Source organism: Pteronotus mesoamericanus, unplaced genomic scaffold (assembly GCF_021234165.1).
Source record: "Pteronotus mesoamericanus isolate MK-2021 breed Mesoamerican mustached bat unplaced genomic scaffold, CSHL_Meso_final scaffold_125, whole genome shotgun sequence".
NCBI lineage: Eukaryota > Metazoa > Chordata > Mammalia > Chiroptera > Mormoopidae > Pteronotus > Pteronotus mesoamericanus.
Window position 1 is genome coordinate 4,162,928 of NW_026555304.1, and position 25,658 is coordinate 4,188,585.

The 25,658-nt window shown below is 42.5% G+C and overlaps 1 protein-coding gene across 7 annotated transcripts in view; it reads left to right on the forward strand.

Moving 5' to 3' along the window:
* Window positions 1–12,413, forward strand: part of WNK2 (WNK lysine deficient protein kinase 2) — a 126,849-nt gene extending 114,436 nt beyond the window's left edge. For all 7 annotated transcript variants that reach the window (XM_054588023.1, XM_054588027.1, XM_054588028.1 and 4 more), the window contains 2 exons: window positions 9,163–9,274; window positions 12,215–12,413. In XM_054588023.1, coding sequence (XP_054443998.1) covers window positions 9,163–9,274; window positions 12,215–12,240 — 138 coding nt within the window. In that variant the 3' untranslated portion in view covers window positions 12,241–12,413. The remainder of the gene's footprint in view (window positions 1–9,162; window positions 9,275–12,214) is intronic.
* Window positions 12,414–25,658: the final 13,245 nt, after the last annotated feature.

A 25,658-nucleotide genomic window follows, 5' to 3' on the forward strand; every position in this document is an offset into this window, starting at 1 on the left:
GTAGGAATTTATCCATTTCATCCAGCATGTCCAATTTGTTGTAATACAGTAGTTCATAATATCTTCTTACAAGCCTTGGTACTTTTTGGTGTCAGCTATTATACTTCCTCTTTCATTTCAAATTTTATTTATTTGGGTCCTCTCTCTTTTTTTTCCTTTATGAGCCTTGTTAAAGGTTTGTGAGTCTTGTTTCACTTTTCAAAGAACCAGATCTTGGTTTCATTGTTCCTTTGTATTGTTTTTTTAAGACTCTATTGCATTTATTTCTGCTCTGATCTTATTATTTCCTTTCTTCTATTCACTTCTGAGTTGTTTGTTTTTCTTTCCCAGATTTTTTAAGTGTAATGTTAGATTGTTTATCTGAGATTTTACTTCTTTCTTGATGTAGTCTGTAATTGCCCTCTTAAGACTGCTTTCTCTGTGTCCCATAGGTTTTGGGTTGTTGTGTTCTTATTTTCTTTGTTGCAAGGTATCTTTAATTTCTTCCTTGATATTGTCATTAACCAATTCAGTGTTTAATAACATATTATTTAGCTTACACGTCATTGTGTATTTTTCACTTTTCTGGTTGTGATTCACTTCTAGTTTCATAACATTATGGTCAGAGAGGATGCTGGATATGATTTCAGTTGTTTAAAATTTATTAAGATTTGTCTTTTGTCCTAACATGAGGTCCATCCTAGAAAATGTTCCATGTGCACTTGAAATGAATGTGTATTCTGCTGCTTTGGAATGAAATGCTCTGTAGATATCAATTAAATTTATTTGATCTACTGTGTCATTTAAGGCCACTGTCCCCTGTTGATGTTTTTGTCTGGAAGATCTATCCATTGAAGTCAGTGGGGTGTTAAAATTCCCTACTGTGACTTTATTTCTGTCCGTCTCTCCTTATATGTCCCTCAAGATTTGCTTTACATGTTTAGGTACTCCTGTGTTGGTTTTGTACATGTTTATTAGGGTAATATCCTCTTGTTGGATTGTTTCCTTTATCATTATGTAGTGTCTTTCTTTGTCACTTACTGTAGCTTTGGTTTTAAAGTCTGTTTTGTCAGATATAAGTATTGCTACACCAGCTTTTTTTCCTCTTTCCATTGGCATGAAATATCTCTTTCCATCCCTGTACTTTAGGACTTTGTGTATTTTTTCTTCTGAGGTTGATCTCTTGGAGACAGCATATATATGGGTCTTGTTTTCTTACCCATTGAGCTAGCCACTTTTAATTGGAGCATTTAAGCCATTTATATTTAAAGTGGTTATTCATAGGTATGTATTTATTGACATTTTATTTTTTAACTATTTCCCTCTGTTTTGTTTTCTTCTTCTTAAAGCAAGAATGTTAAACTTTTTTGCAATACTGGTTTGGAGTTAACAGACTCCTTTATATACATATACATATACATATACATATACATATACATATACGTGTGTGTGTGTGTGTGTGTGTGTGTGTGTGTGTGTGTGTGTGTTTGGTCTGGGAAGCTTTTTATTTCTCCTTGATTTTAAATGATAGCATTGGTTGTAGTTTTTTGGGTTTTATCACCTTCAATATTTCATGCAAGTCCCTTCTGGCTTGAAATGTTTCTGTTGAGAAATCAGATGACAGTCTAATGGGAGCTCCCTTGTAGGTAACTAATTGCTTTTTTCTTGCAGCTTTTAAGATTCTCTCCTTGTCTTGAAGCTTTGCTGTTTTTATTATGATGTGTTTTGGTGTGGGCCTCTTTGAGTCCTACTTGTTTGGGACTCTCTGAGCTTCCTGGAATTTTATGTCTTTTTTCTTCACCAAGTCAGGGAAGTTTTCAGTCATTATTTCTTCAGATAGGTTCTCAATCCCTTCCTCACTCTCCTCTCCTTCTGGTATTTCCTTGATGTGCATGTTGTTACGCTTCATGTTGTCCCAAAGGTTCTTAAACTCTCCTCATTTTTTTAAAATTCTTTTTTCTTTTTGCTGCTCTGCTTGGATGCTTTTTTTCTCCCTTGTCATCTGAATCTCTGATTCAGTCCTGTGTTTCATCTAACCTACTGCTTATTCCTTGCTGTGTATTATTTATTTCAGTTGTTGCATTCTTTATTTCTGACTGGTTCTTTCTTCTGGGTTCTCTTTTTTTCATGCTGTTGTACATCCTTATAATCATTACTCTAAGCTCTATAGCTGATAAGTTATCTGCCTCTGTTTCATTTAGTTCCTCTCCTGGAGGATTCTCTTGGTCTTTCATTTGGGGCCCTTCCTTTCTTCTTTCCCTCCCCTCTTCTCCCCTTCCCCTCCCTCCTTTCCTCCTCCCGTCCTTCCCCCTTCCCTCCCCTCCCCTTCTTTCCCCTCCCCTCCCCTCCACTCCCCTTCCTTTTGCCTTCCTTTTTGCCTTCCCTTTCTTTTGCCTTCCCATGTTGGCAGCCTCTTTGTGTCTGTTTCTATGTGTTAGTTAGGTCTGGAAAGACTCTGGTGCAGCCCTATGTTGATGCTGCCAGTGATTGGCCCTGGGTGCAACATGTTTGGAGCTATTAAGTGAGATACAGCTTGTGGCTCCCTCTCCTGGGTTTTGGTGTGTGCAGAAAGAACCAAGTTGCTCACCAAGGCCGGCTTTTACCAGCACCAGGCCTGGAAGAGGGTCAGCTAAAGTGTCAAAGATCCCAGGGATCCGCCTCCCTCTACAGGCTCTTTGTTAGGCTTAGTCACTGAAATAGCTTCCAGCTATGCTCCTCAGCAGGCCAGTTAAACACCACAGGGTGGGGCCAAGAGGGATTCTTTTGTGGGGGGCTATTGCTTTCCCCGCTTGATGCCGCATGGAAGGAATTGCTTTGTGTGAGAAAGATGGCTTATGCAGTATGGAGAATGAATAAGCACAGGGATCCTGATGGCTGACCCTCAGCTCTCTCCACAGTGCCATCCCTAGACTTTCCTCTTGTGGCTCTGTCCTGCTTAGACCTCCCTTTGCAGGAACCCAGGGTAAGTGGCTGCAAACAAGATTTGTGCGTTGGCCCTTTAAGAGGCTTTCTGCACTACTAGCCATCTCTCCCTGATGAACAGAAACTCCACTGCTTTTCACAGCTGATGTTATTTGGCTTCCTTTTTCCAGTTCTGGTGTTCCTGGATGAGGAGCCGTGCTTGGGGTTTAGACCCCACCCTTCTCAGAGGGAAGGAATCCCCCGAGCCACTGAAGTGTCCCCCTGGAACTTCAGCTGCTTTCTGTGGGAGGCCAGCCGGCTCTCTCATGCCTCTGCACTTTCTACTAGTCTCATTGTGGTACCGTGGTTTCTTCTGTTAAGTCCTTGGTGATAAGGCTTTGCTGTAGCTAGTGTTCACTTGGTTATTCAGGATGATTTTTCTGTAATTTAGTTGCAATCCCAGCTTCCACCTATGCTGCTGTCATCTTGGATCTTCATTTTTGAATGATTATATCATTAGATGTAGAAGTTTTGATTGACAGTCTTTTTCTTCTGTACTTCAGGTATTTCTTCTGACCAATCTCTCTTCTCTCCCTCTTAGATGTCCATAACACATAAATTGGACCACTTAACAGTGTCCCATAGATCCCTAAGGCTCTGTACACATTTTTCATTCTTTTTTTCCTGCTTCCCAGACTTGGTAATTTCAGTTGTATGATTTCAAGTTTGCTGATTATTTACTCTGCCTGCTCATATCTGCTGTTGATCCCTTGTAGGGGAGTTTTAAATTTCAGTTTCTATATTTTAGCTCTAATGTTTCCATTTAGTTCCTTTTATAATTTCTTGTGTCTTTATTGATATTCTCATATTGTTCATCTATCATTTTCCAGGGTTCCTGTTTGTGCATTGTCTCCTTTTGCTCTTTGAGTATATTTTAAGACAGCTGATTTAAAGTCTTTATTTAGTAAAGTCTAGACTCCCTCAGGGATGGTTTCTGTTCATTATTGTTTTCCTTTGTGGGGCCATGCTTTCCTTATTGTTTGTGTGATTCGTGACTTGTTTCTGGAAACTGAACAGTTGAATATTATAAATAACTTTGTAAATCAGATTCTCTTTTTCCTTAGTATTTGATGGCTTTGTCTTTTGAAGATTTAGCTTGTGTTCAGCCATTGTTTTGACTGAGATTTTCTTGAATACCAGGAGCTTCTTTTGCCTAAGCCTATATTTCTTGCTTACATTGAGACTAGTAGTGAATACTTAGGGTCTTCTCAGGTCTCTTCTGAACATGTATCCTGCTCTGGGCATGCACATGGCTTTCTAAGTTAAATCCCCCAGTACATAGCACTTTTGAGTGCCCTAATAGTAAAAAGAAAACTGTTTTTGCATGCTTTTCTATCTATATTGGCTTTAGGCAGTTTATATGTGTTTCAACCGTAATCTTTGGCCCTGGGCAAGTGTGGATTTTTTGATTGCCTTACAAAGTGTTTGAGCAATGCAAGCCACTTTTCTGCCCTGAGAGAGTTCCAAATTTGGTCAGGCGGTCCAAATTTGTGAACTCTTGTCAGTCCTTCAGGTGGCTTCCAGACAGGTTAGGATAGACATACAGAGTAATTTGTGAATAAGATCTCTGCTCCCTTAAGAACCACGGGCCAGGGTACCACACTGGGAATGTAGGCTGCTTTCTTCAAGACATTTGTAAAGGCAGGGGAGGGGTGGGCCAATGGCCAGTAAAAATACCACAGTGCTTTTTAAAATTTGCCTTTTTATTTGCCTTTGGCTTCTACTTGATTGCTATAAAGCATTAGCTGTTTTCTAGAGTTCTGATAAATTCAGTTCTGATGGTTTGTAGTTGTTTTTTTCCTTTTCTTAATGGGTTTTTCTGTGTTTGTGCATATTTTGTCAGTTATAAAGAGGAATTTTTAAACTTACCATTATTGTTACCGAACAAAAGGACCCATGGGGGAAGGGTGCCCAGATGCTATTACTGAAACAAACACACCCTCCTTCCCCAGGACCCCTCGGTTGTGGGTCTTTTGCCCGCCACCCTTGGTATTATGGCTCTGAATGGCAGAGTTTGGTGAAAGGGAAGAAACTATTTATTCAAAAGTTTTACAGGTTTGATTAATGGCTAAATGTCACCCTTACGTCAAAATCCCTTCAAAACAGTCACCAGCACACACACAGTCCTGCCTTCCCCGCTTTGCCCAGTTGGGCCAGTCAGGGGTACTGTCCTTCGGAAGAAAAAGAACAGAAGTCTGGGGCTCAGCACCATCCGCTACATCGCCGCGATCTCCAGCTCTTAATTCACAACCTGTGGCACCTTCTCCTGACCCACTAGCAAGAGTCCTTTCTCCCCTTACTTTCCATGCGGTCTTCACACTGTTCCCCAGACTCTGTGTCCCTTTGTCTCTCCTGCAGGCCCCTGTCTCTCCTCTTTTTCTCCCAGTTACCTACTGTATAATGTCTTTGAAACCTTTCTGATTAGCTTTGGTGATATGCAAAATAACCCTCTTTGCCTATGAGGAAAGAGCTATCCTGTTATTGACATGCAAAATGACTCTCAGTGGCCCTGCTCAAGGCTCTCATCCCCCATGGCGGACTGCCCTGGGGTGGGAGAAAATATTTTTCTTGGACACCCCAATCTCTGGACCCCGTTACAAATACACTTTGGGGGGGGGGCCCTGGCTGTGCCCCATTACATTATGGTTGTGGATTTGTGTAATTCTTATTGTAGTTCTGTTGATTTTTGCCTTATATATTTTGAATCTATATTACTAGTGTATTCAAATTTAGATTAACCATGTCAGACTTGCGAGTTGAACTTTTAACAATACCGGGTATCTCTGTTATAAATTTTTTTCCTTAAATCCGCTTTGTCTAAAGTTGCTATAACTATAGTAGGTTATATTGGATTATTATTTGCATGGTGTATGGTTTCCCATTCTTTACTCTCACCCTTTCTATATCCTTCTGTTTTAGATATATCTCCTGTAAACAGCACATAATTTGCCTGTTTCATTTTTTCTGTTTTTTAAATGATTTTGTTCACTTACATTTAATGTAAATTATTAAAGACTATTTTTTTCTTACCCATTGTTGAGACACTACAAAGACCATAAAATGCTTCACCTGGATTTACTTTCCTCATGACACTTATTTTTTAAATTATACATGGACTTCCAATCCCACAACACATTTTTTATATGGTCAATGTTCATTCATTTGTGTATTTACCAGTTATGTCATTTCATTCCTTCTTATCGCTAATCTTCCATCTGGAATCATTCAAAATATCCTTTAATTGTGTACCTCCTTTTTCAGATTTGGTCTAAAAGTATCTTTATTTTATCACCATTCTTGGAGGATATTTTCAATTGGTGTAGGATTGGAGGTTAGCAGTTATTTCAGCATGTGACATTTTCATTACATTGTTATTTAGCGACCCTTGTTTTTGCTAGAAGTATGCTGCAAATCTGTTAGTTGCTTCTTTAAACATAACACATCCTTTTTTCTTCTGGCTTCTAATAGTTTCACTTTTAAGAAGATTTATTACATGGTACCTAAGAATATAAATAAATGTTTATTTGCTTATACTTCATAGAGCTTCATGACTCCTGGGTTGATTTTTTTTTTAAATCAAATTTGGATATTTTCTTTTTCATTATCTCTTCCCATACTGCTCCTGCTTCACTCTCCTCCCCTCCCCTCCTCTTGAGACTTCAGTTTTTCACCTTGTCCTTGGTCTCTTACTTATTTTTCTCATCTTTTGCCTCTTGATACTTTATTCCAGATATTTTCTTTAAATCTTATTTCACAGAACTTTTCCTTTTTGTCTAAACTGCTATTAACTCTATGCTTTAAATTTTAATTTCAGGTATTGTATTTTTCAGTTGAAGATTTCATATTTGTTATTCCCTCACCCACACACACACACATTTGCTACATCCTTTTTTTATAGTTTTCAGCTCTCTGCTCAGATTCTCAATCTTACTTCTCCATCTCATAGTATTTTATAGTTTCCATTTTCTGTTTCACCTAGTATTACCTTGTTTTTTCTGGTAACTTTTGAACAAAGTGTATGTGGGAAATGGAATTTGAAAATGTAAAGAGAATTTAAAACCTAGGTTTCTTGCTGTTTTTGTTTGCTTTTGGGCACTTTATGTACTCTTTTTGGCCATTTTGTGTAAAGTTTCTGGTCAGGGATCTTTACTGTTTAAAAGTTGAAATATCTTTTTATTATTGATTTATTGACTCTCTCTATATATTCTTCACTATATACAGTTGACCCTTGAACAAGTCCAGGGTCAGGGGTGCTGACCCCTTATGCACTTGAAAATCCACATCAAGTCAGCCCTCTGCACTTGTGTCTTCCCAGCTGCAGATTGAAACCACAGTTGACCCTTAACAACATGGGTTTGAGTTGCTCAGGTCCACTGCTATGTAGATTTTTCTTATCAGTCTGTGGCATGTCTTTTTATTTTCTTAATGGTGAAAGTGAAATGGCAGAAATTTTTATTTTGTTGAGGTCTGGTTTATCATATTTGGTTTGTTCAGTAATATTTTAGTTCTATTTAAGGATCTCTGCCTCTTTCAAGACCAGGGATATTGTGGTCAGACCTGTAAGCCACCTCAAATGAACTTTTGTGAATGGTTTGATGTAGGGGTACTTTTGGGGTTTTTTTTCTCCCTCTGGTTGTTACCAGCACGTTCCTTTCCACAGACATTCATCAAGTGGCTATATACATGTGTAGGTCCATTTCTGAAGTCACTGTTTTCTTCCACTGAGCCATTCTTTTATCCTTATGATAGTACAATACCCTCTTATTTACTGTGGCTTTATAGAAAGTTTAATATCTGGTTGTGTAAGACCTCCAACATTGATCTTCTTCAAGATTTCTGGATTTTTCTATGTTCTTAATATTTCCATATGCATTTTAGAAACAACTTGTTAATTTCTACAGAATAGCCTGCTGGCATTTTGATTGGGATTGTATTGGGGTTTTTGATCAACTGGTTGAGATTTGACGTATTAACAGTATTGAATGCTCCTATGAACTTGTTATTTCTGTTTATGTGTTTTGTTTTTTTTTTCTCAGCAAAGTTTTGTAGTGTTCAGAGTAAAGGTGTTATACATATTTCATTAAATGTATCCCTAGGTAGTGGATGTTTTGGAATGCAGTTGTAAATTATACTGTTTAAAAATTTTATTCTCCAGTTGTATGTTAGTGTATAGAAATACAATTGAGTTCTGTACCTTGTTTCCTGCAATCTTGCTAAATTTGCTTCTTAGTTCTTGAAATTGATTTGTTCACGCCTTTGGGTTTTCTCCATATACAATCTTGTCATCTGTAAATAAAGATGGTTTTACTTTTTTTCTCAGTCTGTGCCTCTATTCCTTTTATTGCCTTCACTTGAACTTCCCGTGCATTTTGACTGGGAGCAGGAGGGCCTTTGGGGGAAGTGCATTTAATACTTCACATTAGCACAGGGTGGGCTGCAGGTTCTGCAGAGTTCCTTCATGGGAACTCAGCTGCTGTGCTCTCCTTGAAGGAATGTGGGATTCCTTAGATGCCCTCCCTGCATCTGTGGAGAGCATCACATGGGGTTCTCCCTTGGGGTACAGCTGGGGGAAGTGCAGTGATTTCCACTGGGACAGCGGGATTGCATTCCTGGGGCAAACCCCACCAGGCTGTGATGTTTTATCATTTTTAGTTGCTGAATTAGATCCGTCAACATTCTATGTAGGGGATTTGAAGTTTGTTGGTCTCCTTTCTTGCAGTAGCCTACTCAGGTTTCTGCATCATGGGCATGCTGGTCTGACCAGCTATCTCTCTTCACTACCCCACCTTTGTGCTGCTTCTCTGGATTGTGGAGAACAGAGGAGCTACCCTGCCATTGACTCATAGGCCCTGGGCACATGCCTGTCACAGCTCTCTGCTGCTCTGGTCCTCCTATAAGGGCACTGACCAGTCAGGCAGGAGGCCTTTGGATTGGACTGTGTGGTCTCTCATGATGCCCTCAGTGGTCAGGCCCCGACAGAGCCATCTCTGGCCTGTGGACAGCTGGGACCTTGAGCCTCAGAGTTGGATGGGCTGCAGATTTGGAGAGTGAGGAAAGGTGGGCCTCTGCTTTCCGGTCCCACACTGGTGTCAGCTGTTAGAAGGTGTCCCATGGCAGATCTTGGGACACTCTTGAGGATGGAGAAACTTCAGAGACCCTCGGGGCCATTGGGGGAGGCCAGGTGATTGCAGCCATATGTGCCCTCCCCTTCTTGTCTTGTAGATGAACACACCTCGAGCAGCAGTGGGGACACCATGTCTGGCTCTGGCGTCCGGCCCTCTACCGACCACGGTCATTCCTGGAACTGCCCTGGCCCTGCCTGTGCACACACCAGGTACTGCCCTCTTTGGCCTCTCATCCACACCTTGTGCACTGCCTCTGGGTCAATACAGAAACCTGCTTTCAGCTCCAGTTTCCTGGGGTTCCTGGACAGCCCAGGCAGGCAGCTGAAGCCCTGCCTGGAGACCACACTTGGACACACCTGGTGGGCCTGTCCTCCTTGAGTTCTTATGGCCATCTGTGGTCAGCGTGCCAGACCCCAGGCTGTGGATTGTGTAGCTCTGTCTAACCACTTGTCAGATGGAATGTGTGCTGAATTGAATAGCCCAGAGGAGCCAGGTTGTGGTTTGGCCTCCTACTCCTGCCCCACCTGCCTGAGAGTGCACAGCACAGGGGCCTGCATGAGGGCTGCCCTTGCTTCCTTTAATGCTGAAGATCCCATTTCCTCTTAGGTTCCCATGGCCTACACTCAGTCTTTGCCTCTACTTCCTGTACTTGAATCAATGTTTAGGACATTGTAATAACCCTCTAGAATAACAGTGCCTTGAATTTCAGCTTGTCTGTTTCCTGATGCAAAAAAATGTTTAAAAATCCATATTTTGGAAAACGTGTATTTAATTTACAATTGGCTTGTGTGTTGATATCTTTATTTCCCATTTGAAGTTGCAGAGAGATATAAATGGTTTACAAATCAGAAGCTACAGTCTGATCACTAGTTTTCTGCTGTAAGTGGTACTCTTAAAAAAAACAACACTGAACTAGTAACCTTGAGTATTGCAGAGTTGCAAATGGCAGGGGAGCTCTGCTTCATAAAAGGAGTCCTTTCTGGGCTTCTGCGTCACTGGTGGCCAATAGATGGACATACACCCTCAACTATAGCACTGTGGGCACTGTCAGCAGGACTCTTAGGGCTGCATGGTTCCTGGGACCTTGCATTGCTGGGGGCATTTGGTCTCTTAGCAAGGAACAGCAGCAGCTGTGTTTGGCTGTGTGGAGCCTGCTGGAAAGTGCTAGGTGAGCAGACACGCCCTAGGACCTAAAACCAGGCAGGGCTGCTGTGAGGTGGAGAAGTTAAGGGTGTGTGTGTCTATATCTCAGGAGCACAGGCTGGCCGCTATTCTCCAGAGGCAGCACCACCCCTTTGGCTCTGGGATCCCGCACACCCTGGTGCTGGCCCTTCTTTTTCCGTTATCTGCCCTGAGGCCTGTGGCCACCTGTGCCTCACTCCATGGCACACTTGCAGGCTGCTCAAGCCACCTCTGGCCCTCTGACTGCTCTCCAGACACCATTCCTACCCAGCTAAGGGCGCAGTGTTCCTCCCCTCAGGATGTTAGCAGACTCTTCCTAGACTGGCACCAAATAGCCCCCAGAGGGAACTGAAGGTCCTGCTCCTCACTGACCAGTATGTTGTTCACTCCCCCTCAGGGAGACAGCTGGCTGGGCTGACCAGCTGTGAACTGTAGAATTCTGCTGTACTTTGGAACCTCACCAGAACTGGCTAACTTACTTTGGTTTAAATTTATTATTCCATCAATTCCGTTAGAATTGAATATTCTGGGTGATTATCTATTGCCAGGGCATGATTCTGTACTCAGAGACTGCTTTCTCTGTGATGTGCCCCTTGGTTCTTTGTTGAGTTTAGTGTGCCTGGTTCCCGAGGGCAGTGGAAGCCCACCCCTTCAGTACTCACCCTACCCGCAGTGCACCAGCGTGAGTCTTGGCGTCCTGGCCTTGTACACAAATGGTCAGTGGCGCAGAATCCCCAAGAGATTGTATATATGAAGGAGAAAAATAAAAATAAACATTTTTGTTTGAAAATAATGTGGAACAACCTCTTTGTCTTTCTCTCTGTCCACATTAAAGCCAAACCAGCTAGTTTCCTAGGGAGGACAGGGGAGGGCAGTTGGCTGGGTGGGCAGGCAGTGGGCGCCTCTCCCTGGTGGGAGCCAGGTATGATGGAGTCCGAACTGTCAGGCTCGGGGGATGAGAGTGGGGTGTCAGGTGGGACTCAGTCTTCTGCACACAGCACCTACCAGGTGTGCCCTGGGCCCCAACGATGGCCAGCCTCTGCAGGCTCCGGACCTGGGTTGGTCTGTTCACCCTGCTATCAACCACTTTGAACCTGAGCTGCATATAGACGTGGGGTGGGCTCTGCTCTGTGGACAAAGTAAACCTTATGGTCAGCTAAACAGTGTCCCTGACACCTGCCCATGTTGGCTGTTTCCAAGAAAGCTGGGTTTCCATGACTCTGGATGAAGTGCAGAGAGAGGTGTCAGACTCAAGGCCTTGTGAGAGGAGGATTTGGGGCTGGGTCATGGAACAGACTGTACTGTAGGCACAGGGCCATGGTACAGGTGTGGTTTGGGGAGGGTTCCCCTCCTGACCCTCTTCTCTACCACTCCTGCGCCACATGGAGCTCTCTGTGTGTGTTCCTGGCCATTTGCCCTTGATGGCTTCATGCTCAGGGACCAGTATCCCTGCATTCACTCAAGGTGGGGGTCACAGTGCCTCCTGTTTCACCCAGCAAGGGTGGCTGCCCTGGTCTACAAGTCCTGCACTCCCACTGAGATGCAGTCAGGCTTTATGCCTCTGCTCACAGAAGGTAGGAAACGTCCACCTACATTTGGTGCTTCATCTCAGTGCTGTCCTGGAGCAGAGGTGGTACATCTTGGGGTTGCTGTGCCCAAGGATCCAGGGGTAGCTTGCTCCCTGACAACCTGGGCATGGATGTGTGCTGGGAGACACTGCCTGGTTTGGGACAGTTATCAGTGTGGAGGTGGCCAGGGGGCTGAGGCAGCCGGGTCCATCTGCACAGGGCAGTTCCCAGTGTGGAGACGGCCAGCGGGATGAGGCAGCGGGAGTCTGTCTGCACAGGGATAGTCAGCCCTTCCAGCCCACTAAGCAATGCGTCTGCTTTGGGGTCACTGCTCCACCTTGCAGGGTCTGATGCGACCACGTCGGGCCTATAATGAGTTATGGTGGTTTTGTTTTCTAGATTCTGAGAGTGAGAAGCCCAACTGAGCCCCGGCTGGGTGACCTGACCCAGACGCCAGGCCCTGTGTCGTCATGCAGAGAAGGCGAGTCTGCGCCTCGTGTCAGTTCACACTGTTTTGTAACCACTTTCTAAGCATTTTTTAAATTCACAATTGGAAACACAAATGTAACACAACAATAAAAGTATTTTGGGGGAAAAAGACCTTTCGTTTTTCAAACTCTCCTTTTCAGTGGTACCAGACAGGTCGTTGGCCTGAGATGGCAGTGAGTAGGTGCTGGTGCTGAAGCAATGCTGGGGACCCCAGAGCAGGATGATCTGGGGTACCCTTAGCCAAGAGTCCTGGTTGTGATGATGTTTACAGGGTATCACAGTGCCCCTCATAGTTCAGGGTCCTTGCATCTGATGGCAGCCAGGACATATCAGATGGGCGACAGAGTTACACCTCATGGAGAAGCAGCCTAGGCCCTGGATGGCAGGTGGTCTGGCCCGTTTCTGGGTATTTCCCTCTTTGGGCTCGGGACAACGCCCATTCTTTGCAGGGTCCTGCAGGCTGAGCAGCAATGCTCACCTCAGGTGATGGCCCCTGGCCTGCACAGAGTTGGGCCTTTGCACACACGGCTCCATTCATTCTGCTGACCCTCTGGCTGTCCTGCTCCATGGCACTTGGAAGTGTGTCACCCCTCCCTGCAAGACACTCCATGGCACAGGGCATCCCACTAGCCTGGAATGGCTCTTTCTCCAGAACACACATGCACTGTCAAGAGGGGCTAACCTGGGTCTGAGACTGCTTGCTACGGAAGGTGTCAGGACTGGCTTGCTGGCCCTTGTGGGCAGATAGGCTGTCCCCCATGGTGGGGTTCTGGAGCACCATGTGAAAAGTGGGAAACCTCCGAGTGGCCCCACAGAGAGACATGAGTGGTGGAATCACAGCCTTGTCTGTGGGACCTGCTTATGCTGGGGCCAGGGCCTGGGGTAGAACTCAGGGGCCCCCACATTGGGGTAGGAACTGCATTTTTGTTTTCATTGATTTCCAGTGGCAACTGAGTGCTTCCTAGTTAGTGAATGTGAGGTGGGGATGGCAGCACCTGGGGCAAATCACTGCTGGAGCCCACAAATGCTACTATGATATTGCAGTTGTTACAGGTATCCCCAGATGTCATTTACCTCCATCAAAAAAGCCAGCCCCTGTGATTCACTCCTGTCCAACTGGCTGATGAAAGCAGAGTGGTATGGATTTCCTGTCTCCCACAGTTTCCCAGGGGGCTTACAGGTACAGTGTGGGGACATGCAGGCCTAGTGTGGTGTGTGTGGTGGCTGCCCACACGGTCTCTCACCAGTGGACATGTCCCATGTGTGCCTGGGCCTCGGGCCTTGGGCCTCAGGCCTTGCTCCACTCTGTGATCTATCAGAGGAGCAAGTGTGCAGCCAGACGGGATGCTGGCCTATGTGTTCACTCTGCTGGGTTTGTTACTTCCAGTTTGCAGCTCCTGTTACTAGGTTCTCACAGTCAAACTTTTTGGACAACAGATATATTTAAATCATTCCTTTTAAGCAAGTAATAGTACAGGTGCTAATGGCAAACACTGGTAAGATAATTACTGGTAAATGGTAAGAATAGTACAGGAGCTAATGGTAAAAATTGTGTGGGCAGAGGAACCCCTCTTCACATCATACCACAACTGAGAGCGTACTCCCAGCAGGCCCTCAGAGCAGAGCCAATCTGCACTCCTTCCGTCCTGTGACTCCGAGTAGCAGAGTCTGCCTCACCCCACTCTGGGAGCATCAGCTTGGGTCCCCCCTGCAAACAGACACAGTCCTCTGGAAGCTCTCTATTGCAGTGGTGATCAGCACAGGTGGAGGGACAGGCTAATGATGGTGATGGTCAAGCCACCACCCCAGGGGCGCGGTGGATCCTTCATGCATAGCATCCAAAGTCCCCAGGGTAAGCCCCAATCCCTGATGGTTTTTAATCAAGGATTTCTCAAGGCAGAGATTGAGGGTTAGGGTTTGAGTGTCACGGGCGAAGCTGATTAGTTAGTTTTTGTGCAAGCCTCAGCGGTTTCCCTTAGTCTAGTCAGTTTAGTTTCTGATATCATCCTGTCTGGTGTCTTTGTCACTGGGGTTAGGTGATCTAACCAGGTTGAAGAACCAAGATTCTGCATAAGATCTCATAGCTGTGCATCACTGATGTTATCTTGAAAGCACAGGCAGAAATGAAATATCTTGTTACCATTGTTATTGTTTAAGCCATCATTGCTTTGTGTGTAACTAGCTACATTTTCTATTATCTCAAGCAAAGTGTACCTTTAAACTTTTTTTTTGGAACTTGCTTTATAGGCAGGCCTTCAGGATATGACTAACATACTTCATGATTTTTGACTATAAATGACTAACATATCTTAATCTTTGATTATAAGCTATGTAACAGCCAAAGCAATGAAAACATAGTTACAGCCTATACCTACATATCTGGACTTTAAGGTCTAACACCTAAACATGTTTAGTGTTACGTTCTGGCTTCAGTACGCTAGACAGGAAGCCCAGCCTTGACTTACTATGTTGTAGCTTTGGGAAACAAAAGCACATGGTGTCTTGGGCCACCATAGTAATAACAGCTACTGGGTGGCTTAAACAACAGGTATTTATTTCTCACAGTTCTGGAGGTTGGAAGTCCAGGATCAAGGTGCAGGCAGATAGGTTAGAGGCATGCAGGTGGCTATCATCTCTGTGTGCTTTCATGCCTTCTACTTTGTGCACCTGTGGTTGGAGACTGAATAAGCTCTCCTCTTTGTTTCTCTTCTTATGAGGACGCTAATCCTTTCAGATCAGGGGCCCACCCTTATGATCTCATTTAATCTTAATTACGTCCACAAGGCCCTGTCTCCAGAGAGTCACACTGGGGGTTAGGGCTTCAACATATGAATTTGGGGGAACACAAACATTCAGTTCATCAGACGTGGCTTAATAAATAATTTTGGTACACAGTCCATTTGTAAGATGGAAACTATACTTGTCTTTACCTGCACACATATTTTCAAACTAAATGAATACCAAATATATACACACATACAGACACACACAGAAGGGAGGGGAGTCAAGGCTACTGTGGCAGAAAACTGCAAGAAATTACCCATGCTGTCTTCGTTGGGCCCCACATGAGCTCATCTTTTCCAACCTTAAAGTATTAGAACCAAGGACTGGAGGACAATGACCAGTGGTGAGCACACTAGGCCAGCTACACAGGGTTGATCAGTACACTGACACTGAGGGCCACGGAGCTCTTGGTTTAGAACTCAAGTGCACAGAACTTCAGAAAAGCGAAAAGGAGGAACAATGAACAGATGACATAAATAAAAATCAAATCACAAGATCACAGACTGAATCCTGTGTCAATAACCAAATTTGTTATGATATGTAAATGGTTTGATCGCTTTCATTAAAAGAAACTTTCAGGTTGGATTTAAAAAAAGGACCCAATTGTATGTTGCATACAGTGCACATTTTAATTATAAAGACAAATAGGTAAGGTAAAAGGGTGGACCAAGATATACCATCCTAACATTAATCGAAAGGAAGCCAGAGTGACGATTACTATCAAACAATACAAATTTCAGAGCACAGCTTATTTTGAGGGCAAAGATATCCTTTCATGAAGAAAAGGGGTTAGCTCATCAAGGAAACATAATTCTAAACATTTATGCCACCCATAACAGAGTTTAAAAATACATGGGGAAAAAGGAAAGAACTGTAAAGGGAAATAGACAAATCCACAATTATGGTCAGATAGTTCAATATTCTCAATAACTGACAGAACAAGTAGACAAAAAAAAAAAAAAAAAGCCCAAAAAGCAAAAAACGAAAACCATCATAATAGAGTCTGACTCCATTATTTAAAAAATCTTGACAGCATTTAAGCCTCATCTTCCCTTTTCCCTCCATTCCACATCTGGAAAACATAAGAAGCCCTGATGCTTCCTCACTGGCCACCATGGAAATTCATGCCATGAGTGGAAGCCCTCATTCTCACCCTACCCACTAACCACCATAAAAACCGTAAGCCAGTCTCATTTCCCTCCGCCCTCAACCCATTTTGGACCTGAAAGCCTCAATATGTGAGTCACAAACCTTTTCATCCTCTCCTGATGTGTATGTGTGATGGCCTCATCAACCTCAATATCAGAACCAAATTTTGGGTTGAGGTCGCTACTCTTTCTGTGGAGTGACAGCAGTAATCACTAAGAACATATGAGACTTTAATAACACTATCAACCAACGTGATCTGATTGACATTTCTCAAACATTACACCCACAGCAGAACACACTTTCTTTTCATGTGTACCTGGTCCATGCTCCAAGATAGGCCATTTGCTGGACCATAAATATAAGTGACAAATTCTAAAAGATTCAAGTCATACAAATAATGTTCTCTGACCACAATGGAATTAAATTAGAAATCAAGAATGATCTCTGGAAAATACCCATATATTTTGGAAATGAAATTACTTGTCTAAATAATCCATAAATCAAAGGACAAATCAAAAAAATTTAACTGAAAATGAAAACACAGCAAAATTGGTGGGATACAGCTAAAGAAGTACTTAGGAGAAACTTGTTAACACCAAGCGTATTAGAAAAGATCAAACCAATGACTTCATTGTCAACCTTAAGAAACCAGCAAAAGGAGAATTTAAATCCAAAGTAAGCTTAAGAAAATAATATAAATCAATAGAATAGAAAATGAGAAAATGAGAGAATATCAATATAATCAAATGCTGATACTTCAGAAACTCAATAAGACTGCAAAACCACTAGCTAGACTGATCAGGAAAGAAGAAAAAACACTTATTTCCAATATTACAAATGAGAGAGCTGACATCAAGATTGGCTCCATAGATATTAAAAGGATTATTAATAGACTTGTGAGAATCTTATGCCAATAACTGACCCATTTTGGTGAAATGAACAAATTAGTTGAAAAATACAAATTACCAAACCTGATTTAAGAAAAAAAATAGATAGCCCTTTATCTATGAAGTAAGTTTATTTTGTAGTTAAAACTCTTCTCACAAAGAAAACCTAGGGTCAGGTGACTTCACTGGTGAGTTCCTTTAGATATTTGAGGGAGAAATAATGCATATTCTTTGCACTCTTCCAGGTATTTCTGCTGCCCCAATTCTATGAAAAAAAAAAAAAACATTAAAATTTAAAACCCCACAAACTTAGAGACCAGTACCTTTCATGAGCAAAGGAAATATTCTAAATAAAACATTAGCAAATTGAATGCAGAAATACATGAAAAGGGTAATACATTATGACTAGGATTTGTTTTAGGAATCCATGAATGGCTCAATTTTCAAAAATTAATCAGTATAGGTTATCGGTTATAATAACACCAAAAAGTATGAAATACTTAGGGATAAATCTGACAAAAGATGTGGAAGGCCTATGTAACATTGCAGAAAGATATTAAAGAAGATTCTAGTAAGGGGAGAGACCGTTCACAGGTTGGAAGACTCACAAGCTGATTGTAAAATTCATGTGAGAATGCAGAAGACCTAGAACAGCCAAAGCATCTTTGAAAAAGCAAATTTTGAGGACTAACACTACCTGATTTTAAAATGTATCATGAAACTTCAGTGATCCGGATTGTGTGCTGATGGCATTAAGATAGATTAGTAAATCAATGGGTACAATAAAGAGTTCAGAAATACATATGGACACCTGTTTTCAAAAAAAGCACGAAGGCAATTCAGTGAAGAAGGAATAATCTTTTCAACATGTGGTGTTGGAACAATTGGACCATGTGTAAAGAAATAAAACTTTGATCCCTACTTCTCCATCTACAAAAACCAAGTCAAAATGAACCATAGACTCAAATACAAAACCTGAAAGTGTAAAAATTTTGGAAAAAATCAAGAAAACATCTTTGTGATCTTGAGCTAGATGAAGATCTAGATATACACCAAAAGCGCAATACATTTTAAAAAGCTCATGAATTAGAGTTCATCAAAATTAAAAATTTCTCTTAAAAAGATACTCAGAATAAGAAGAGAACCCACAGACTCATAAAGAACTTGTATCCAGACATAAACAGTTCTAAAAACTGCAATAACAAGAACATAAAACAATTTTCAAAAATGAGCAAAAGATTAAAGAGATATATTTCACCAAAGAAAAGATATGGATGGCAAAGTAACACATGGATACATTCTCAATATCATTAGTCATTTCAAAAACATAGATTTAAACCAGTGAGATACCGTGACATACTTTCTGAAAAGACTGAAATTGAAAACACCAGGCACACCAAGTGCTAGGAAGGATATGGAGGAACCAGGACTCACACTGCTGGTGGGAATGCAAAACGGTTCCAGTCCTTTGGGAAACCATTTGGCAGTTTCTTGAAGAGTTAAGTGTGTATTTACACTATGACCCCGTGTTCCACTCCAGAGTGTTCACCTAAAAAAATGAAAGTTGAAGTCCACACAGAGGCTTGCATATGAATGTTCACACCAGCTTTAGAATAGTCATGAACTGGAACACTACACTGTCCATCTGCAGGTGAGTAGGTAGACACATACTCTGTCTTTACATTTGATACTCAGCAACAGGGAAGAATCAACCATGTACGAATCAACCATTTATGTATCCATGTATGCCAACAACATGGATAAATCTCAACCAAAAAGGAGTACCCAACTGTGTATGTGAGGTCTATCCAGAAAATGTCCAACCATTGATTAATATAAAGAGAACAGTTTGTGTGACATTGATGTAACTTGGCAGCCGAGGAAAGTGGACTGGACTGGAATGCATATGTGTGAATAATGACGACTTCACTGTACTAGTCAGTAGGGGTGGTAGATGCTGTTGAGTGAGGATGCGTACTGTGTGGCTGTCACATTCAAAATGACTGAGCAAGTGGAGCAACGAATCTGTGTCAAGTTCTGCGTTAAGCTTGAACATTCCTCCGTGGAACTTGGTATGATTTGGAAGGCCGCAGCTATGAGCAACTGGTGATCGGCAGCTTCATCACGATGACACGCTCAATAATGAGTCACTTCTTGTGAAGAGTTTTCCTGCAAAACATCAAATCACCCAAGTGACTCAGGCCCCCTACAGCCCGGATTTGGTGTCCTGTGACTTCTGGCTTTTCCCAATGCTAAAATCACCTTTGAAAGGGAAGAGATTTCACTGTTGATGAGATTCAGGAAAATATGACAGGGCAGCTGATGGCGATTGGGAGAACTGTGTAAGGTCCCAGGGTGCCTACTTTGAAGGGAATTGAGGCATCATTGTCCTATGTGCAGTGTTTCTTGTATCTTCTCCAATAAATGTCTATTTTTCATAGTACATGGCTGGATACCTTCTGGACAGACCTGATATGATCGTATATGATTATAGAAATTGCGAACTGCTGTATAGTGTAAACAGTGCTGGGAAGGCAACTAGAAGTTGCCTAGGGAGGGGATGGGAGACTGCAGAGGAACAGAAGGGAACCCCTGGAGGTGAGCGATGAGTCTGCTCTCCTAGTGATAATGTCACCAGTGTACCTGCAGAGTTAACTCTTGAACAACATGGGGGTTAGGAGACGCTCACTCCTCAAAGTCAACATTCTGTGTATAACTTTTGACTCCCCCAAAGTTTAACTACCAATAACCTAATGTTGACTGGAAGCCTTACCATAACTTGAACAGTTGATTAATACACATTTTGTATGCTATATATATTATATTCTGTATTTTTATAATAGAGAATAGAAAATGTTATGAAAATCATAAGGCAAAGAAAATACATTTATAGTACTGTAAATTTTTATTGCAAACAATTGCATTTAAGTGGACCCATGCAATTCAAACCCATGTTGTCCAAGGGTCAACTGTATCTGAAGACTTATCACACTGTACACTTTTAATAGGTATGGTATAATAAGCTGCTCCCCACCCTGCCTGTATGCCCCTTTCAGCGGAGCCCAGACCCTTACTCTGGAGCAAAGCCCAACTGGCCTCTCCTCCTTTGTCACCATGTCAGTTCTTCCTAGAGCATTAGTTACTCTGCTGTCATTTTGTTTCTTCCCTTGTTTCCTATCTCTCCACAATAGATTGCAATCTCATCACAACGGGCCTGTTCTGAGCCCTTTGGGGTTGCTCAGTGGCTCCTATGGTTCATTGGGCGAATGAACCATTCAGGTTGTTGCTGGACAGAAGAATGAGCTTGCTAGAGTGGGGAGAGGCCCCCGCAGTGTTCTGTGGCCCTGGGTAGTGGCTATTCCAGCCCTATTCAGAGGTCAGGAAGGAGACCACACCCTGGCAGAGGGGTGAGGGTCACAGAGGTTGCCATCTGCTTGGTGATGGCTACTGCACTCAGCATATGTTGCTCAGTCTCCATTATATGGGGGAACTATGGCATGGCATGTAACATGTTGCAAGGGATGGCATGGAGATTTGAGCCCTGACCCCCTGCTGCATAGCCGCCTCATTTCTTGGTCTGCATCAGAGTTAAGTTTTCGAAGCATTTATCTCACATATGCCTAGCAAATTACAGTATTTTGGCCACCCACTGCCCAGGGTCATGGTAGGTCATGGTAAGGCAGTGTCAAGTGTCTGTGCCCCGGTATCTCCCTAAGCTCCAGCAGGGGAACACCACTCCCAGTAGACCAGTACTGCCATTAGGAGAAGCCTCAATAGCTGTGGTAGGCACATGGTATGAACCAGCAAAAATGAAATCAGGGCTGGCTTGAAGTCTCTATAGCCAACGTTCTCTTTCTACGCCTCTAATCAGCTGGGCAAAGGGAAGTGACGAATCCCAGGAGGCTGCAATAGCTCCCAGGGAAGCAGGGAGGTGACCACTCCATTCAATCCAGGCACCTCCTCTGAGGCCAGGCACATCTACCACCTTGACTATTAACTTTACGTGAGCTCTGGGCTCCCAGAATTGACAATGGTTATAAATCTTGTCCCTCACTATGTACCACCCTGCCCCTTGCCAAAGGTGAGGCTTGATGTCCAGGCCAAAAGATTCCTGGTAACACCTGTGTACCTGGGACAAAGCCACACCTGTTTGTCTGAACCTGCTGAGAAGACATGGACCCCCGCGCCCCATCATCCCTCCTTCTCAGGACATACATAGACCTCCCCCTTCCTCCTGCCAATCTTAAAAATAAAACATCGTTATTTTACCAGCAAAAAATGAGTTTATTTGTGAATGGCAGAGGACTTACAATTCAGAACATACAAGCTATGACAAACCATAGCCCAAGTCCTTGTTTTCCTAGGAGAACAAAGGAAAGGAACATTACTTTTTAGAGAAAAGGGGAGAGTTCAGAGTGGCTGTTGTAAACAAAATGTCCTTTGGAGGAAACTGGGAGTTCCAAGTGTAGTGGCTTCCTCTTAAGCTATGGCATATTTTCACTGGCTGAGTCTTTTGCTGAGCAAAGAGAAGATCTTCCTCCAGCTGCAGTAGAAAAGTAGGCAATTGAGAAATTTAATGGTAATTTTTCCTGTTGGAGTGTGCAAGGTGCAGTGAGTGGTAGTATGTGAGAACTCCCCCTTCAGAGCTTCCTGACTCAATTTTAAATGAGGTTTTTAATCATTTTCACATTCCTCTCAGGACACATACAGACCTTCTCTTTTCTTCCTCCTCTAAGGATAGACATGGACTCCTGTCTCCTTCCTCTTCTCATGGTTAGTTAGCTGAGCTTAGAGCTCTGTGCCCACTGAAACCAGCTAACCGCAGAGAAAAATGTTTCCTGTTTTTTGAACTGAGACTTCCCTAGAGTGAAAACCATCCGTCAGTCACTTCACTTCTTAATCCCTCCACCTGTCAATCACCCCACCTGTAAATCAATTACCTGTAAGTCAGCCATGTGTACATCAGCTACCTGAAAATCAACCACCTGTAGTCACCTGCCTGTAACCTGTCTACTCGCTCTGCTTCAACAACCTAACATGCCCCTCACTTAGTTGGGGTTTGTCTTTGGTGAGTTCAAGTCTTACAGAAAGGAGCAGAGCTGAGGGGCTGAGATGAAGCTGACCAATGGCCTGGTGGAAAGGGTCAGGTGAGCTGCCCCAACCCAGGAAGGACAGCATGGCAGGGGTAGAGTGATGAGTGCATAGGCAAACCCACTCTGTATGTGGGCAGGTGAACACCCTGCTGGGCCTCTTTGGTGCTAGGGCAACTGGTTTTCTGGGGCCAACTCTTTGTCTCCAAATGACTGCATTTGACACATAAGTCCTGGTTGGACGGGCTAAATTTTTGTTCACATAGTGTTCTGCACTATAGTCTTCTCCTCTATGCTAAGCTGACAGTGCTGTTTAATTAATTAAGCCACAGCTGACACCTGAAGTTTGGAATGATGACCAGGATCCCAGAGAGAGGGACTGGAAGACTGAGTGGCCAGTAGACAGGTTCTGCTTCTGTCATTGGGCCCAGGAGATGGATGGTAAGAATGGCGGCATGGTAGCCACCAGGAGCACCTGCAGAGATTTTTCCTTTTATCTGAGCTCAAAGGCTGAGGCCTCCAGACCCCACAACACCGCATTTAGAATGTAGCTTTCAAAGGGAGAAGTGTTTTTGTGTAAACTCACATTAGGGAGATGCTGGTGAGGCCTGAGTGGATTCTGAGTTTGGTACAGACTCAGCCATGGAGCAGAGCAGGGACTGGCCACTTACCAACAGGTCTGGGCACAATGTTTCAAGTCAGCAGGAAGAGTGTCATGGAGGATGGCAAGCATAGACCAGGTTTCTAAGTTTCATACAGGGAGCATGTAGTAACTGAGCACTCCTGTGAAGTCTTGTTGGGCTAGAAGCATGCACCTGAATAAATCTGACTTACTTGGCTTCCATCCTTCAGAAGGTCCATAAAGGGAACATCTTTACTAAATGTTTTCTACAGCATATGTTAACTTTGGTGCAAAACTGTTTCTAGACAGCAGGCTGAGCACATGCTGCAGTCCCTCACCTATCTCCAAATTCATGCAAAGCATCAAGTGTAATAATTATAATAAAGTCACATTCTGAGGCAAAGCAAGTGTGTGAAAACTGTGGGTTGTGAGGAGCTCCTGAAAGGTGGGGAGTAAACTTTGTCCCCCAATAGATACTGAAGGAGGTGGGCTCATTACCAAATTGTCCATTTCTTAGAAGTGGAGGGGCCTGGAGATTAGCTGGGGTAAAGGGACCACAGGAGTGACCCGAGGGATGATCCCTTCCCATCTCCTGTTTCCTTCAGGCCGAGTGACAATGCAGGGATGTCTACCGCCCCATGGCAGGCAATGGGGTAAGGGCATGGGGAGAGAGTAGTCAATGAATAAGCAGCATAAGGAGCAGTTATCCCAGAAAGCAGGCTGTGGAAGATGCTGCCCCATGGGATAGTCCTACTTTTCTCACTCTCTCTGAGAACAGTGAGGCTGAGGGCAGCAGATCCTACCCATCACCAAGCAGGCTGTCCAAAGGGGTGACAGGTGTCAGATGGGGAATCCCAACCGCAAGTCTGAACACATGGGAAAATGTCACCATGCATTTAAGGATAACAACTTGCAAGAAGAGGAGAGAGGAGGAAGTACAACTGTCATTGTTTGCAGATGACATGATAGTGTACATAGAACACCCTAGAGATTCCACCAAAAAAACTACTCGACCTAGTAAGTGAATTTGGCAAAACAGTGTGATACAAGTCAATATTCAGAAATTGAATGTATTTTTGTTTTTGTTTGTTTTGTTCATTAGTTCATTTTTTTAAATAGATTCCACTTATAGGTGAGATCATATGGTATTTGTCTTTAGCCGACTGACTCATTTCACTTAGCATAATATTCTCAAGTTCCATCCATATTGTCGCAAAAGGTAGGAGTTCCTTCTTTCTCTTTTTGTTAAATGCAGATTGATTTTATTTTTTTAAGTGACAAAATTCATGATAAAATATTAAAAAATTTAAATCCATTTTAAAGTCTCAGCAATTAAAACAACACAACAGCAGCACAGAATAATCAAGTAGATCAATGAAATATAATCAAGCATTCTAGAAGCAAAGGCATATATCTAACAATGTAATATATGATTAAATTGATATTTCAAATCAGTGGGGAAAATAAGGCTTATTCAACAAATAAAATGCACAAAGCACTATTACTTGAAATAAAACAGATATAGAGCCCTATTTCACAGATTATACAAAAAAATATTCAGGTGAATTAAAAATCAATATGTAAAATATAAGGAGTTTTAAGAGAAAATACAAACTAATATTTTTCTTACCCTGAAGTAAAATATTCAAGCCAAAAGCTATAAAGTAAAATATTGACAATATGACTATATTAAACATTTAAGACTATACAGTAAAATACATATAAAAAGTTAAAGGACAAATAATAGAATAGGAAGTATTTACAATGCATCTAAAAAATGGTTAATAATTTTTTAAGGGAAAAAGTTCTACAAACATTTAATCAGAAAATGGATAAAGAATACCAAAAAGTCATTTAAAGCTTTTTAAAAATAATAGAAATGGGCAAGAAATATACAAAAACAGGATTAGTTTCAACAAATAATAAAGTAACAACACATCATTGTTACAGTCAGATGAATAAGTATTAAAAATATTGGTAATATCAAGTATTGGTGACTGTGAAAGGAACTGGGAATTCATAGACTCTTTTCTTCATCTTCTTAAAGCAGTCCCTTCAGCACTTCTTGCAATGTTGGTTTGGTGGAAGTGTATTCTTTTAGCCTTCTTTTGTCTGGGAAGCTCCTTATTTCGCCTTCCGTTTTAATTGAGAGCCTTGCTGGGTAGAGCAGTCTTGGTTGCAGGCCTTTGCTTTTCATGACTTGGAACATTTGTTGCCATTCCTTTCTGGCTTGTAGTGTTTCTGCTGAGAAGACACTCTAAGACCCATCATCCTTAAAATGGCAAATATCAAAGACAAAGAAAGAATCCTAAAGGCAGCGAGGGAGAAACAGGTAGTAATGTACAAGGCAGCCTGTCTCTCCCTTGCTGCCTTTAGGATTCTCTGTCTTTGATATTTGCCATTTTAAGGATGATGGGTCTTGGAGTGGGCCTCATTGGGTTCCTCTTGAATGGGACCCTCTGTGCTTTCTGGACTTGTGTGACTTTTTCTCTCCTCCAATTAGGGAAGTTTTCCATCATTACTTTTTCCAGCAGGTTCTGTATCCCTTGATTCTTTTCTTCTCCTAGTATCCCTATTATATGGATATTGCTGAGTTTCAGATTGTCCTGCATATCCCTCAACTCCTCTTCATTCTTTTTGAGTCTTTTTTTCATTTTCTTGTGCTCTCTGGGAGCTTTTTTCTACCTTATCCTCTAGCTCGCTGATGCGATCCTCTGCTTCATCTAGCCTGCTTTTGATTCCTTCTACTGTGTTCTTCAATTCAGAAATTATATTCTTCATTTCCTCTTGTCTCTTATTGATAGTTTCTATGTCCTTTTTCA